Below are 15,344 nucleotides of genomic sequence, written 5' to 3'. Positions count from 1 at the left end.
CCTGAATTAAATATCAGTATTACAAAGAACAAAATGTCAGAACGTGATTTTTGTTAGTAACTCCACTCCAAGATATCTATGATTGTAGTTATACTGACTTCATGCTTTTACGTTACATAATACAGTAACATGACAATGTTTCTAGAAGCATGTGCGCTGATGCACCGACAGTAATATCTAAAATAACTATTATGTGTGGACATTTTAATCACATCTAGGTCTGCATCACAAGATTTTCAATCTCGAAATGTATACGGCTCTGACAGTGTCTAATTATTTACGTTAATGTTTATAAACTATAAACTGAAATAATATATCCTCCTATATTTTCAATTAGGGCTATAAACGAGTATGTGACAGACTGAGATTAAGATTTTTTTGTACCAGATATATATCTAACATAGTGAATATGCCAATAAGTATTCGACAGATACCCGGTAAATAATTCTTATTTCTTTATTTCTGGTTCTGATTTTGTGGAAGAAAATATGACAGAAAAGAACATGTTTAAAGTAAATACTTGAATTTCAAGTTAAAGAACATTAACATCATTTATTTATCTTTTCTAACGCACCAACACTATCAATAATGCGTCATGACATAATTATGAAGGTGTCATATCAAACATAATTAATCTAAACAACTCGTGAATATCAGTGCTTCAAAGTTTCTTGACATTAAATGCATTTCCTGCACTTTACGAACACAAACAAACTATTTATACAATATTCAAGTGATGACTTTATTGAAAGATGCTAACCGATATCTTAAGCCATTTAATCTCTTTTGCAACTTGTTTTTATGTACTGCTACACCGACGCAGTGTTCATTTAAATCTTTGACACTTTTTGCTCAAAACCCGTTTTCATTGTGCATCGAGGTCGGCATGGCAATAATACAGCAAAACAAAGCAAGACTGGCTTGATCAATGTCCCTAGCAAATAAATGCGTAATCATGCAATTCTTTAAAGTTACAACATTAAATAACTTTACTTACTAAAAAAATTACAGCCATTGGATGGACATACATACCGATTGCCTGAATCATCCAACTGGTTATTGAATCAGGATAAACATACTGTTTTTTAGCTTCTCCATCTCTGGAAGTTAAGATTATTTTGTAATTTCACAAATAAGTTAAACGAAGCCCGTCTAACTTTAGTAACAGACATGTTGGATAACAATAACAAATGCAAAAAAAAAATGTGTAGAATTATATCAAAAAGAAAATTGTTTTCGATATACTTTTCTTAAAGCCCTGCTCCCCGGCTATTCAAATTCTTTTGTGTGTATGCAACACATGATTACAATAGGTAACAGCTAACAGCCACGCGCCATTTTTTATCACGCAAAACCACAGGTATTTCATATAGAATTTATTAAATAGACTGTATTTTGACAAGTGTCACTGTTCATAGTCAGGATTTTCATGCTTTTTCAGTGACAATTTCAGGTTTAAAGGTAAGACGGGAGCAGGGCTTTAAGTTAGATGAATGTGCTTAATCACGGGTACTAAACAGTGCCTGCGGTACCGCCTGTGCCGACGAGGAATGAAAGCACTTCGCTTCCGATACCGCAGGTACTTCGCCAATATTTACAAAACGAGCGAGATCGGTGAGTGATTTTTGTCATTTTTGTCACTGCATGGAGCATTTTATTCAAAATTCGGGGAATGTAGCGGGGTGTAGATGTATCTTATGTACATATCCATGCTATATTTTGTGGCAAATGAACAATTTCCTAGAAACGCAAGAACAAATAAGTTGGGAATGAAACGTGAATTTTTCACATCAGTGACTGTTTAGACTCATTTCATGTCGCTGTCCCAAACCATATCGTCTCTGCCGTCGTAAATTATATTTATAAATAACATGTGATCTGCCAAAACATAAAATGTGTCCAGAAAAATCCAAAGTTAAACATTATGCCAATTTTGGAAAAGTGCCGCAAGCATTTCGACGATGCCGCAGCCCCTTCGAGGTGCCGCAGTCACTTCTAAAAGTATCGGGACAAAAATTTAGCCCATAACTAACCAAATCTCCAATAACTCACATTCGTACGAGTATATTTTATAGTCATAAATATCAAATAGTTTAGCAATAGGTTTATCTGCGCAAGTAAAAATCTTAGGACTATAATAGTCTTGTTCCGTTAGCCGATTGAATTAGGGAACTGATGTAGTTGTGTCACTGTATGCTGTCACGTGACCTCGTGTACGGCGGAAAAATGCAACATGGCGGACGTGAATATTTGGGAAAGGTGGGCTCCATGTTTGTTCATTGATTTCCTTTAGGGGAAACCTCTTGTCGTATAACAAGGCACTGACATTTGTCTTTCATCGATTGTATACCATTATCTCAGACAACGGCTCGGTTTCTACGTGTTTATCAGCCAGTTCACTGAAAACTGCATATTTCCTAAAAAAATATTCGTTTTAAAATTTGACAAGTGTATGGACAGAAGGCAGAGGTTATTCTGTCGGTGTACGGAAAGACGTCGGCCAAAATTGTACGGTAAGCAGACAGTAATTCAAAGATTTTGCTACGAAATAGTGTATGGAAAGAAAACAATATCCTGACATGATCACCGATTGCCTTACCCTAGAACTTAGAAGGATTAATGTGGTCTATATTTCGACATTAGTGCTGCCAATGTGTTTCCAAAGAATTCTCCAGTCTCACTAAGCCGTACAGAATTTTAAAGATTATTGAAAAATTAGAATTAACTTGTTTCTGTTTTTAGCTCATTTGAATGATGTTTAATATATTTGCATATAATCTTAAAGATATATTCTTTCATACACTTTAGACGACCTCAATTTGTTGGGAAGGAAAGTATGGAGAGATTACAGTGTTGTATTTTACCTGATCATGTGAGCTAATCTGAACAAATGAATATACAAGCTACAATTTTCTTTCGATTTATCACTATATGTCAAAAACGGATGCCTGCATAGCAATTTCTTATCAACTTGATTGTGATTCTGTCATATTTTAAGTAAATCAGAGTCCAGTCAAAAATCAGCTATGGTTCGAATCACGGACTGGGAATGTTTCCGCCAATTCTGTGAATAGTTCTTCCCGAAACATTGTCATAATTTGATAAAGGCCGGATTTAGAGTAAATGTTAGTAAAAAATATTCACAGAAAACATCACTAAAATGATCTAAAATTGCCAGCTAAAGGCACAGATAACATAAACTGTAACACAAAAGTGTTAAAGGTATTGCATGAATAAGGGTTCTGTTTTCGCAGTCAGAGCATACACCTAATAAACTTAGAAACCGCATAAAAATATGTAAGGAAAAAATGAGCAACGCATTTCTCATTAGTCCACTGTCATATTTTTTCTCGATATTGTTCAAAACATGATTTTTAAAAGGGGTTCTATTATTCATATACAGCATAATAACTAATGAAAGGAATGCAATTTATAAACAGCAGTTGATTCATGAGAAAATATGTTTAAAAACGGATAAATTCAATTGGCTCCGGACACTTAAGGGCTACGGATAGCAAATATTGACCAACAACATATAAACTACAATCATTTTTGTGAAAACATTTTGATATGTCATACCCTCTGTGTGGATATGAAACAGTACATAGTAAACATGTGATTATGCCATGTATGATGTGTGTTTATGCTGTAGTTTTAAATAGGGGCTACGGACACTAAAAATATATGCCGCGTTTCAACACGACAGGTATTCAACATACCGATACTCACATAAGTTCATATGCCAACTTTAGAACACTCAACAATAACAAGTGTAAATAATCAGTACAGTAATTAAATCATGATTTGCAACATTTTAGCTGAAAATTAAATGACTTATGTAACACAAACACAAAAAAAAGATTAAAAAGAATATTGATTTCAAAAAGAGTTTAGAGCTCTTTAGTGACATACCTACTAAATCAATACTTTATATTTTTTATTGTTATAAATGTATTTTCTCTATTACGAAATACTGAATTTCATTTTGCATCAGCATACCGCGCAGAAAAAAAGCCATTTTTGATCTCTATGTTGATTTCCATAAACACTATTGATAGTACCTACAAGGTGTTAAATATACCCATGGAAAGGTCTTCATTCGAACTTCAACATGCCGCCATCAGTATAACACTATCTTAAAGCATATCTCAGTAAACGATCTTAATTATTGAAAATCTATACCTGATATTGTCTAAGCCGATACGTCAAAATACATTTCAAATGTAGATTATCAATAACTTTTCAAATGGCGACTCCAGAGTTTCTTCAAAAGGAGCAGCATGCTATACTTAAAAATCGTGTAAAATATTAAAAATTACTTTGTATTTGCATGAAGGATTCACATAATTAATGATGACATAACTGAGTTCAAATATTCAGGTAAAACAAAACACTACAAGGTTAGAATCTCTACTTTCTTTCCCAACAAATGATTTATTTATTTATTTGGGTTTTACGGCACACCAACACAGTATAGGTTATATGGCGCCAAACAGGGCTACAAAGTTTGGTTTCACATTTAATTTACATTGAAGTAAAAACATGAGGTATGGAATCAAAATTTGCATACCTACTGGAATCACAGAGTTACAGCAAAACCAAAAAAATAAGGTCGTCTAAAGAAAGCGTATGAAAGAATAGATCAATTAGATTCAAATGAGCTAAATACAGAAACATAATTGTTCAACAATTTTTAAAATTCTGTTATTTTGAAAAACTTTGAAAACTGGCAGCACTTATGTCGAAATATAGACAATAAGTGATCGTATCAGGATTTTGTCTTCTTTCCGTACACAATTTTGTAGCAAAATCTTTGAATTCTTCTCTTCTTACACTACACTTTTGGCCGACGTTTTTTCCGTACACCGACAGAATAACCTCGGCCTTCTGTCCGTACGCATGACAAATTTTAAAACGAGTATTTTTTAAGAAATATGCGCTTTTCAGGGAACTGGTTGATACAAACGTTATGTCTATGACATTGTTTACTTCATAAAATGGCAGAAATCGCACAAGAAAGGGATGGAAAATTCGAAAAACCGAGTCTCTCCTCGCTTAGATTTATTTTCCGTTGTTTTTGTTGCATTCAAGGGCAAAGTCTAGAAAATCAAGACGTCGTCTGAGGTAATGGTATACAACCGATGAAAAACAAATGTCAGTGCCGTGTTATACGAGAAAACATTCTCACCTCAAGTAAATATTAACAGAGAAATCAATGAACAAACAAGGATCCTACTTTTCCTCAATATCCACGTCCGCCATCTTTACCTTTTCCCGCCGTACACCAGGTAACGTGACAGCATAGATGTGTGTGTGCCTCTTACCACTAGAAAATATACATATCGGTACTTCGCTCAGATAATGGTATTCCAAAATACCTGTGTTACCTAAGAAAGACTTCAACCTTACAAAACAAGATCAGTCTATCGGGTACACAATAAATTCAAGCTCCTCGGGGAACCGAAAGACAGTTTTACGTGAAGTTTATTAGAAAACAAATTAGTTTGTTCTTTTTCTTAGTTTATACGTAGATTGCATGAGAGCACCTCGTATGATTTAAGTGAGACAATAAACTCGTTTGTCACTGGTTTCCGCGATAGGTGAAACACTTCTCCACAGATCATATTTCCTCCAGCCTTTTGTAAAAGTACTGCCAAAGGTATTCAAAGCTCTCAATGAAACAAAAATGAGTTTAGTTATGTCTTCGTTTCCACGAACAGTAATAGCTTATACATTTGACTGTATTTGTGACAGGTTGGTCTCTGTCAATGTACACTGATAACAATATATATAGAAAAGTACCACGTAAAATGTTTAATAAAATGAGTGAATAGATCAAGTCAATCAAAAGTGATCCCAAGATTGTTTGAAAAGTTAAAACATTTTATCAAATTTTGCTGTCCTTAAGAGGCTTTTTTTCATGTCAAAATTATGAACAACATAACATGCAATTACAGAACAAAGTGGAGTAAAATAAAATGAGACAATAACAGTGTATTGCGCTTCTACTCTACACGCAGGTTTTTAAAATTTGTATCCCTTTAGCTTGCTTATGTTATAATCACAAAATATTTTCAAGGCAGATTTGTTTTCTAATATGTCCTGGTTTAATTAAGGACATCATTTTTTATTTACACAGTTTTAAAATTTCCTAGATTTTGCATCTGAAACTAGCCAGACGCAGTTCAGACTTGACCTTAAACTCACGTTATTACGACAACATTGTCATCGGCATTGCTGTCATTTATGACAGAATAAAATAGAAAGTCTTACTCATTCAGCTGCAGTTCATCAAAAAGAAATGATTCCCTGAAATCTGTCCGCTTATGTGGCCGGATTTTGTGTTGTGCTAGTAGTTCCAGATCAGATGCATATTGACTGATGTCACTCAAAGATCTTGACGCAAGCCGCGTTATACCTATAAAGTCAAGTTTATGTAAATACATGTAGTTTATAAACAAGAGATGTCAGTAAACAACGAAGCTCTCGCAATAGATAACAAAGCGACCGATAATATCGATGGATGCTCCCCTAAAGTACTGCAGCATAAGGGGCTTTTCAGTCATCGATGTTATGTCAAGGACAAATGTGATCAGCAAGAGTTGTGGTTCTTTAACACTGCATTCCCTTTCACTGATCTCTATGAATATGTAAAGAAAATACCTTACACAAAGTACCCGTTATTCAAATTATGCCCCGGACAAGGTTTGCAAGAAAAGGGAGATACAATTTAAAAAATGGGACCACCTAGAGTTATGGTTTGTTATCACTGCCTCTCAATGAGCTCTATCATTGTGCAAAAGTTACAACTTGGTATCTTCAATACTTTTTGTGTCATACTCCTGAAAAGAAGTACGACGGACGAAAAGACGGACGGATAGACGAAGTCCCTACATATGGGTATTTATGTGGCTAAAAGCTTATGAAATGAATGCCATCAAAGAAACAAGAGGGTCACGATGACCCTGGATCGCTCACATGAGTAATATGAGCTACATGTTTCAAATGTTAAACTGATGATAAACTATTAATGAAGTCAGTAGGTCACATTCATGGTCAATGAAATTCAGTTTTACGATTTGTGTGCAAAACTGTGTATGTCATCAAAATTTCAAGACTATATCTTAAAAAACAAGAAAGTATGTCAGTAGGTCAAGGTCACAGTCAAGTGACATCATATTTCTTGGGGTAATCAGGTAATTATAATTAAACAGTCTTGGAAAAAGGATCAGATGTTTTTTTTATGTATTTTTCCTATATAACTCATATAATAACTAAGTGACCCCAGGGCGGGGCCTCTTTTCACCCCAGGGGCATAATTTGAAAAAAATTGGTAGAGGACTACTAGACGATGCATCATACCAAATATCAAAAGCCTAGATCGTATGGTTTCAGACAAGAAGATTTTTAAAGCTTTTTCCTATACAAGTCTATATAAAACTTGGGACCCCAAGGGCAGGACCTCTTTTCACCCAAGGGGTACAATTTGAACAATTTTGGTTGAGGACCATAAGCCAATGCTACAAACCAAATATCAAAGGTCTTAGTGTTGTGGTTTCAGACAAAAAGATTTTTAAACATTTTTTCCTATATAAGTCTATGTAAAACTTGTGACCCCCGGGGCGGGGCCATATTTGACCCTAGGGGGATAATTTGAACAATCTTGGTAGAGGACCACTAGATGACGCTACATTCAAAATATCAAAGCCCTAGGCCATGTGGTTTTGTACCAGAAGATTTTCAAAGTTTTCCCTATATAAGTCTTTATAGTGTGGCATTGGTCTGCTGATGCGTCAAGTGTGGTGTGCTGTGTATTGTGTGCTTGTCACCTTCCGCTTTCAGCCTCCACCGCTGGCTAGCCTTCTGGTGAAAAAGAAGCCGAGTGCGTAAATCTTCCCTGCCAGTACATAGCCTCTCTGCAGACAAGCCCTTTTGCAGTGCCTCCGTGTTGGCGCCACACGGTAACTGAGCACCTTGCGGCCTCAGGCAGAACTGCAGGGGACTCAGAGGAAGTCTGCCCCCAGACATGTGGCATGCCAGGCCCACCGGTGTGTGGACACGCCCTGATGCCTATGAATAGACCCCCAGCTATGGGACAAATAGCTCCTGTGTTCCCAGGATAGGGTTTTAACTCGGAACTAAGGGTGAGATAACCCCGAAAGAAACCTAGAGAGTTGAAGACAGAGGTACTGGGCCATTGGCACTCTCTTTACGAACCACAGCACCATGCAATATCGCTATGACTACACAGCCATCCGGTATTCAACAGCGTGGTGCTGAATCTCTGATTTCCCTCCAGAGGGAGTCCACCCACAGCTACTTGGGGTCCCTCCTTCAATCCACAACATGCTAAGAGAAGAAGGAGGAACATACCAAGGAGAAGAACCAATCCGCATCAGCCTTTCAGGCTGATGCATTGGAATGCGGAGGGTGTCTTCAACAAGAAAGCTGAACTTGAGCATATCCTCTATGAGAAAGACATCAATGTCTGTTGCATTCAGGAAACTCACCTACAGCCGGAAAAATCCTTCAAAGTCAGAGGATACCAGTGTTTTCGCTGTGACAGAATTGGCAGACGAAAAGGAGGCATCATGACATTGGTCAGGAACAACATCAGCGTTGTCCAGACCAACACGCATATGGATGACTCTGAGTTCCAAGTTCTGAGCCTCATAAAGAACGAGTTCAATTTGAAACTTCTGAACATATACTCTCAAAGTGACAAAGCTCTGTTCCTTTACAAAGTTACAACTGATGAAACCAGGTTCATCATTGTAGGAGACTTTAACAGTCACTCACAAAGCTTGGGATATGACCACCTGGATAAACGTGGAGAGGAAGTGGAGACCTGTCAAGATGATAACAAGCTAAACCTCATCAACACGCCAGATGATCCCCCAACCTTTTACTCCAGAAGCTGGCTAACAACATCAACCCCTGATCTTGCTTTATGTACTGATGACATACATGGACATGTCAAGCGGGAATTCAGTGAACAACTAGGAGGTAGCGACCATCGTCCAATCCAACTTACTATGGACCGTATGGCCTCTACTTCACCTAACATCCCAAGATGGAACTACAAGAAGGCCAGGTGGACCTTTTACCAAAGTCTGAGTGATGAGCTCTGTACAGATATTAGAGTGGAAGGTAGAGACATCAACCGGGTTGTCAAAGACTTCAACGTCAGTATACTTAAGGCTGCTTACAGCGCCATTCCAAGGGGAGCAAGAAATGACTATAAGCCCTACTGGAGTGATGAGTTGGAGAATCTACAGGCAAAGTTATCAGAAGCCAGGGAGGAAGCAGAAAACAATCCCTCACAAGAAAGTAACCTCTCTCTACAGCAAGCCAAGGTCAAATTCCTCAGGAACAAACGGGAAGCACAGAGGAAGAGCTGGAGAAACAAAACAGCCTCGCTCAACCTAGAGCGAGATGGCAAAAAGCTGTGGAGATTGACGAGACAGCTGAACGATGAAGAAACATGAAGAGGCTCAGTAACTTTGGAAGAGAATGGTGAACTGTTGACGGGTAAGCAAGCGGCAAACACTTTTGTCTCTAATTACAAAGATGTTTACAACATCCCCATCAACTGGGAACGGCAAAGGGAAGCCCGAAGGGAAAAAAGGGAAAGACAGACAAGCCAAGTGACACCAGAATGCATGAACGAATTCTTAAACTGCATGAGCTACAGACAGCTCTTAGGCAGTTGAAGACAAAGAAGTCTCCTGGACCAGATGGAGTCACAAATAAAATGTTGACCCATCTAGGCACTACAGCAATTTGCAAACTCCTGGAAATTTGCAACTACAGCTGGACACAGGGACTGCTTCCACAGATATGGAAAGAGGTAGTCATGATCCCCATCCACAAGAAAGGGAAGGATCTAAAGAAGGCTGCAAGCTATCGCCCAATCAGCCTAACCAGCTGTGTTGGAAAGATCATGGAAAGGATTGTGAATGCACGCCTGAAGTGGTACGTGGAGACTAACAACCTATTCGCAACGCAACAAGCTGGCTTCAGACAATTCCGCTCCACTGAGGACCAGACCACTTATCTATCGCAAGAGATAGAGGGTCCACACCGTCCAAGAGCAGAAAGTCGTGCTTACAGCATGGATTGATCTGCAGAGGGCGTTTGACAAAGTCTGGACTGATGGACTCCTCGTCAAGCTGATGAGGACTGGGGTAGGAGGTCACATGCTGAGATGGATTAATTCATACCTCCACAACAGGAGAGCAAGAGTCAGTTTAGAACATGCCAACCGTAGGAAGTTCCTGTTGCGTCATGGTGTCCCACAAGGCGGAGGGTTATCCCCTACACTCTTTTTGCTTTTCATAAATGATCTGGTGTCTGAACTACCGAAAGGAGTTATGGCTGCTCTCTACGCTGACGAGCTGGTGTAATGGTGTAAGGAAGAACATGCCTCTACAGCCACATACAGGATGCAAGAAGCCATCAACAAGCTTTCAGCTTGGGCTGAAGATTGGTGTATATCGATCAATACAGAGAAATCGTCCACCACACTATTCTCCCTGTCTCGTGATGAAATAATGCACGGAGGGGCACCTGGGGTCTTCCTCCACCATTAAAGCTGGAAAGTCGCCATATGACCTATCATGTGTCGGTGCGACGTTAAATCAAAAAAAAAAATTTGCCTGTCGTCAAAGCAGAGGGCGGGTAAAATCAAGATGGGAAATACTACGCTGATTGAAGCAGACGAGGCAAAATAACTCGGAGTGACCTTTGACAAACGGCTAACCTGGAAGCCCCACATTAGTCAAGCAGAAGGGAAGGCCCGTAGGAAGCTTGCCATGATGCGCAAACTTGCTGGAACAACGTGGGGAGCAAATGAGCAAATACTCAAGACAGTATATCAGGGAACAGTGAGACCCCATTTAGAGTATAGCTCAACTGCCTGGTCCACTACTGCCAAAACTAACCAACAGGCTTTAGACAAGGTTCAGAACCAAGCACTGCGGATCATGACAGGTGCTACAAAGTCTACACCAATCTCCTTAATGGAGAAGCTAACAGGCACACAGCTGTTACAAGACAGAAGACATGCAAAGGTTCTGCTTCAAGCAGAGAAGTTCAGGTCTTTTCAAGACCATCCCATGAAAGCCAAGCTAGATAGCTACACAAAGAATCGGCTCAAACGTAGTAGCTTCGTACATGAGGCGAAGAAACTCAACCGAGAGTTCAAAACTGAGCTGAGCATACCAACGACTCCCCTAGGTAGTGAAGACATTATCAACCCACTAGCGAATGATCTGTCCTCAGTGACTGTGAGACTTGCTGTTCCTCGTCTTGACCGCGGGAAGCAAGAGGATGAAGGCATTCGGAAGAGCCTCACACTTGCTATGATCAATGAAGACTATCCTCCGAAATCATGGACTCATGTCTATACAGACGGATCAGCCACATGCGCCGTCAAAGATTGAGGAGCAGGAGTTTTCATTCAATATCCATCTGGCAAAGAGAGAAACACTAAATGCATCCACAGGAAAACACTGCAGCAATTACAAGGCACAGACTGAAGTACTCATGAAGGCCGTCTCAATGGTTGAAGACTCGGCAGAAGAAAGCTCCTCAGTCGTATTTCTCACAGATGCACTGTCTGTCATGGAAGCTCTGATCTACAATAAAGCTCCGCAGCTAACCAGGAGAATGCAGAGTCTAACCTGCAAAGTAGCACTTCAGTGGATTCCATCCCATTGTGGACTTGCAGGCAATGAAGAGGCAGACAAACTGGCTAAGCTAGGAGCTCAGTCAGAACAACCAACAGAACCTGTGAGTTACAAGGAGAAAGTTACCATCATCAAGGAACTAACAAGACCAAGGATGGAGGAAGATGCTTTTCATCTCCTTGATCGGTCTGAGCATGTGATGATGGTCAGGCTCCGCTCAGGGCACAACAAGCTCAATATTGTTCACATGTACAAGAAATACGGACTGGCACCATCGCCAGCTTGTCCATGTAGTATAGAAGATCAGACTGCGGAGCATATACTTTAGAAATGTAAAAGGCATGACCAGGAGCGAGCTGCGACTTGGCCGATAGATACCTCAATCCACCAGGATCTGCGGCAAACTACAAGTTTTATCGAGGCTGCTGGTCTGACAGTGTAGTCGCGAACGACAAGAAGAAGAAGAAGTCTATATAAACCATGTGACCCCCGATGCGGGGCCATATTTGACCCTAGGGGGATAATTTGAACAAAGTTGGTAGAGGACCACTAGATGATGCTACATACCAAATATCAAAGCCCTAGGCCATGCAATTTTGTACAAGAAGATTTTCAAAGTTTTCCCTATAACAGGCTATATAAACCATGTGATCCTCGGGGCGGGGCCATATTTGACCCTAGGGGGATAATCTAAATAATTTTGGTAGAGGACCACTAGATGATGCTTCACACCAGATATCGGAACCCTAGGCCCTGTGGTTTTGGACAAGAAGATTTTTAAAGTTTTTCCTTTTGGTTGCCATGGCAACCAGAGTGTTGCATGGAATTCAATTCTTTCAACAATTTTGAAAGGGGGGCACCAAAGGATCATTCCTGTGAAGTTTTGTGTAATTCAGCCCAGTGGTTTTCAAGAAGAAGATTTTTTTAGAAATTGTTGACGGACGACGGACGACGCACTACGCACTAGGACGACGGACATCAAGCGGTCGCAATAGCTCACCTTGTCACTTCGTGACAGGTGAGCTAAAATACAGTAACCTATTGTTCCTATAGCAACTTAAGTGTGCAAATGTAAGCTCGCACGGACGGACACAGATGCAGATGTGGCGGGTAAGGACGGGATACGAAAGAACAAAATTACGATTCACAACGAAATTTAAGTATAAAGAATATTTTGAGAGGTAGGGGAAAGGATTGGATGAGGAACGAAATATTAATAGAATACATTGTATATAAAAAAAAGAAGAAACGTCAAAAAACTTGGGGTAGGGAAGCTCTGAGTCATGTCAAGAAACGCAAAATCACATGAAACTGAAAATATTTAGGTGGGGGTTAGGTCGGCCTGGTGAAACGCGAGAGTGATGAGTCAATATTAAACAATACAAGTCTGGTCTTGATACATGTTAGACTTAACTTTTTGTCAAATTTTGTTACGTTTAAAACTTTAAAAAAAGACATAAAATATCAGTTTTGAACTGGCATGTAAGTTGTCTGATGTGTTCGTGTCTGTTTATACAAATAATAAACAAATTACGTAATTAACTATTAAACCAAGTGTATACAAGTGTACAATATTTGATCACTCTGAACATTCGCATATTAATTCCGGGTTGCAATACACATCATTGTTGGTACCTTTTGAAAAAAAAAACTGTTCGGGAGCTTATTCAGCATCATATTGTCGGCGAATTGAAGTGACATATTACTAATGAAGGAAATATTCCAAGCTGTAGTGGATAACGGGATATCAAAGTGTATCAATGGTAATGTTATGACAGATTCAATACGTTAACTTTGATTTTTACGATGACATTTATATATTTTATATATGTATAAAATGTTTTATGTACTTGTTTCTTATTCTGTTCTGCATATATGTTTTAACCATGACTCATGGTTCAACGAAGGGGCTTATGTTAAGTGTATTGTAAAAAGGAGCCAATGAGATCCATTCCTTTATGTCACATGGTTATATGAACCAATCGCTTGCTGAGTAGTCAATCTTTATTTAGTTGCGGAATCTGTTAGAGGTGATTCATTTTCGTTTAGAAAAAGTGTTTTTAAATTGGGTTAAAGGCAGTTTTATGCAGATAATTTAATAGTGATGAAGCTTTCATGTATTGACTTAACTTTTAAATACAATTTACGCCTGTTTTAAGTCGCGACCACCGGAGCTTGGATAACTTTCTTTGTGTACGCAAATCGGATCACAAGGGTGATCAGGGAGAGCGAAATGTAGGTCAATCAACAACATTCCAGCGGCTATATTTAGATCTACTGGAGTGATCACGTGTTTAGCCAGAGGTGTCAAAATGGCGGACCGTACATTAAAAATTCAATTGTTTGGACATTCTTTTGTGAAACGTTTAAAGGATTTTGTTATTAATCAAGAAGATTTTCCTTCAAATTTGAAATTACGTACGAATCCTTTAGTGCAGTATCCTGGTTTCGGAGGGGGAAACGTACATACATTGAAACAAAATTTGGACGTGGTTCGAGATTTTAAGCCAGATTTGGTCATTCTCATCATCGGCACAAATGATCTTTCATCGATAGACAAATCCCCAAATTCGGTTAGTGCGGCAATTATGGATTTAGTGGACACTTTGTTGTTTATTGAGCAGGTACGGTCTGTCATCGTTTTCCCCATACTATTCAGAAAGCTGAACAGTCAACATAATCGTCATGCGGTGGACATTCCTTGGTTCAACGATAGAGTTTACGAAACAAATGCGCTTCTTGAATCAAAGATTAAGGATTGTGCCCACCAGCGAGTGCGTTACTGGGTACCCAAAGGTTTCTGGTCGGACGAGGCTTTAGCAGAGGTTATAAGTAGCGACGGGGTCCACCTTTCATACAGAGGTCAACAAAAGCTATACAACAACATCCAAGCTGCGGTGGTTGCGGAGTTGAAGGCTAGCCAGCTAGGCTGTTAAGATACGTATATTTTCATCATTCATGGCACATATATTTATCCTTCTACAATGTACAGTAGAGATTACACATTTAATCGTACCTACACAAAGTGGCATACATACCATGAATTATTAGTGTAACTTTCACAGATAATACCAATTAACTTTCATGGCTATCTATATGGCTATATTTAGTGGGGCACTGCTTGAGAGTATTTACTATTCGGCAGTTTCCATTTATGGTGTTGGCGGTTGATTTGTCTTATTTAAGTCATTATACAAGTTTATAAACTTTATGTGCTTGAGAGTGTAGTTACACTATTCGACATGCATATACACTATATAAAGGTTATGTCTGTTATCTTTTCTCATAGGGTTCTAGTGCAATTGTTCACACAAATTTCATGCTTGAGAGTGTTACCACACTATTCGGCTTGCCTGTTGGCTTTTCTTACTCGGTAGTGCAATTGTTCACGTAATTTCACAATTTACTGTTTGAGAGTTTTGAAGTTTTCCAAAACTATTCGACAGTATTTCTGATGGTGCTGCCTGTCCGGGTATATAGATATTATGGTAGCAGTTGAGCCCATACTGAATATGTCTGAGAGAAACGTTCCACTTTCGGCTGTCTGTGGGGACAGTTTCTATTCGACAGAACAGAGTGATATTATGTTACATTTAATGAGTTACCTTAAGATATAGCCTTATGGCAACGTGCAGTTTACGATACTTATTACAG

The 15,344-nt window shown here is 38.9% G+C and overlaps 1 protein-coding gene across 1 annotated transcript in view; it reads right to left on the bottom strand.

The window, feature by feature from the left end:
• Positions 1-15,344, bottom strand: part of LOC123531058 (venom factor-like) — a 142,641-nt gene that overhangs the window by 49,193 nt on the left and 78,104 nt on the right. The window contains exons 19-20 of the mRNA XM_053517587.1: positions 6,274-6,418; positions 1,033-1,100 (exon numbers count right to left, since the gene is read on the bottom strand). Coding sequence (XP_053373562.1) covers positions 1,033-1,100; positions 6,274-6,418 — 213 coding nt within the window. The remainder of the gene's footprint in view (positions 1-1,032; positions 1,101-6,273; positions 6,419-15,344) is intronic.

The sequence above is a fragment of the Mercenaria mercenaria genome, chromosome 11 (assembly GCF_021730395.1).
Source record: "Mercenaria mercenaria strain notata chromosome 11, MADL_Memer_1, whole genome shotgun sequence".
Taxonomy (NCBI): Eukaryota; Metazoa; Mollusca; class Bivalvia; order Venerida; family Veneridae; genus Mercenaria; species Mercenaria mercenaria.
Note: the sequence above shows the minus strand (reverse complement) of the source record. Positions and strands in the feature narration are given on the sequence as shown.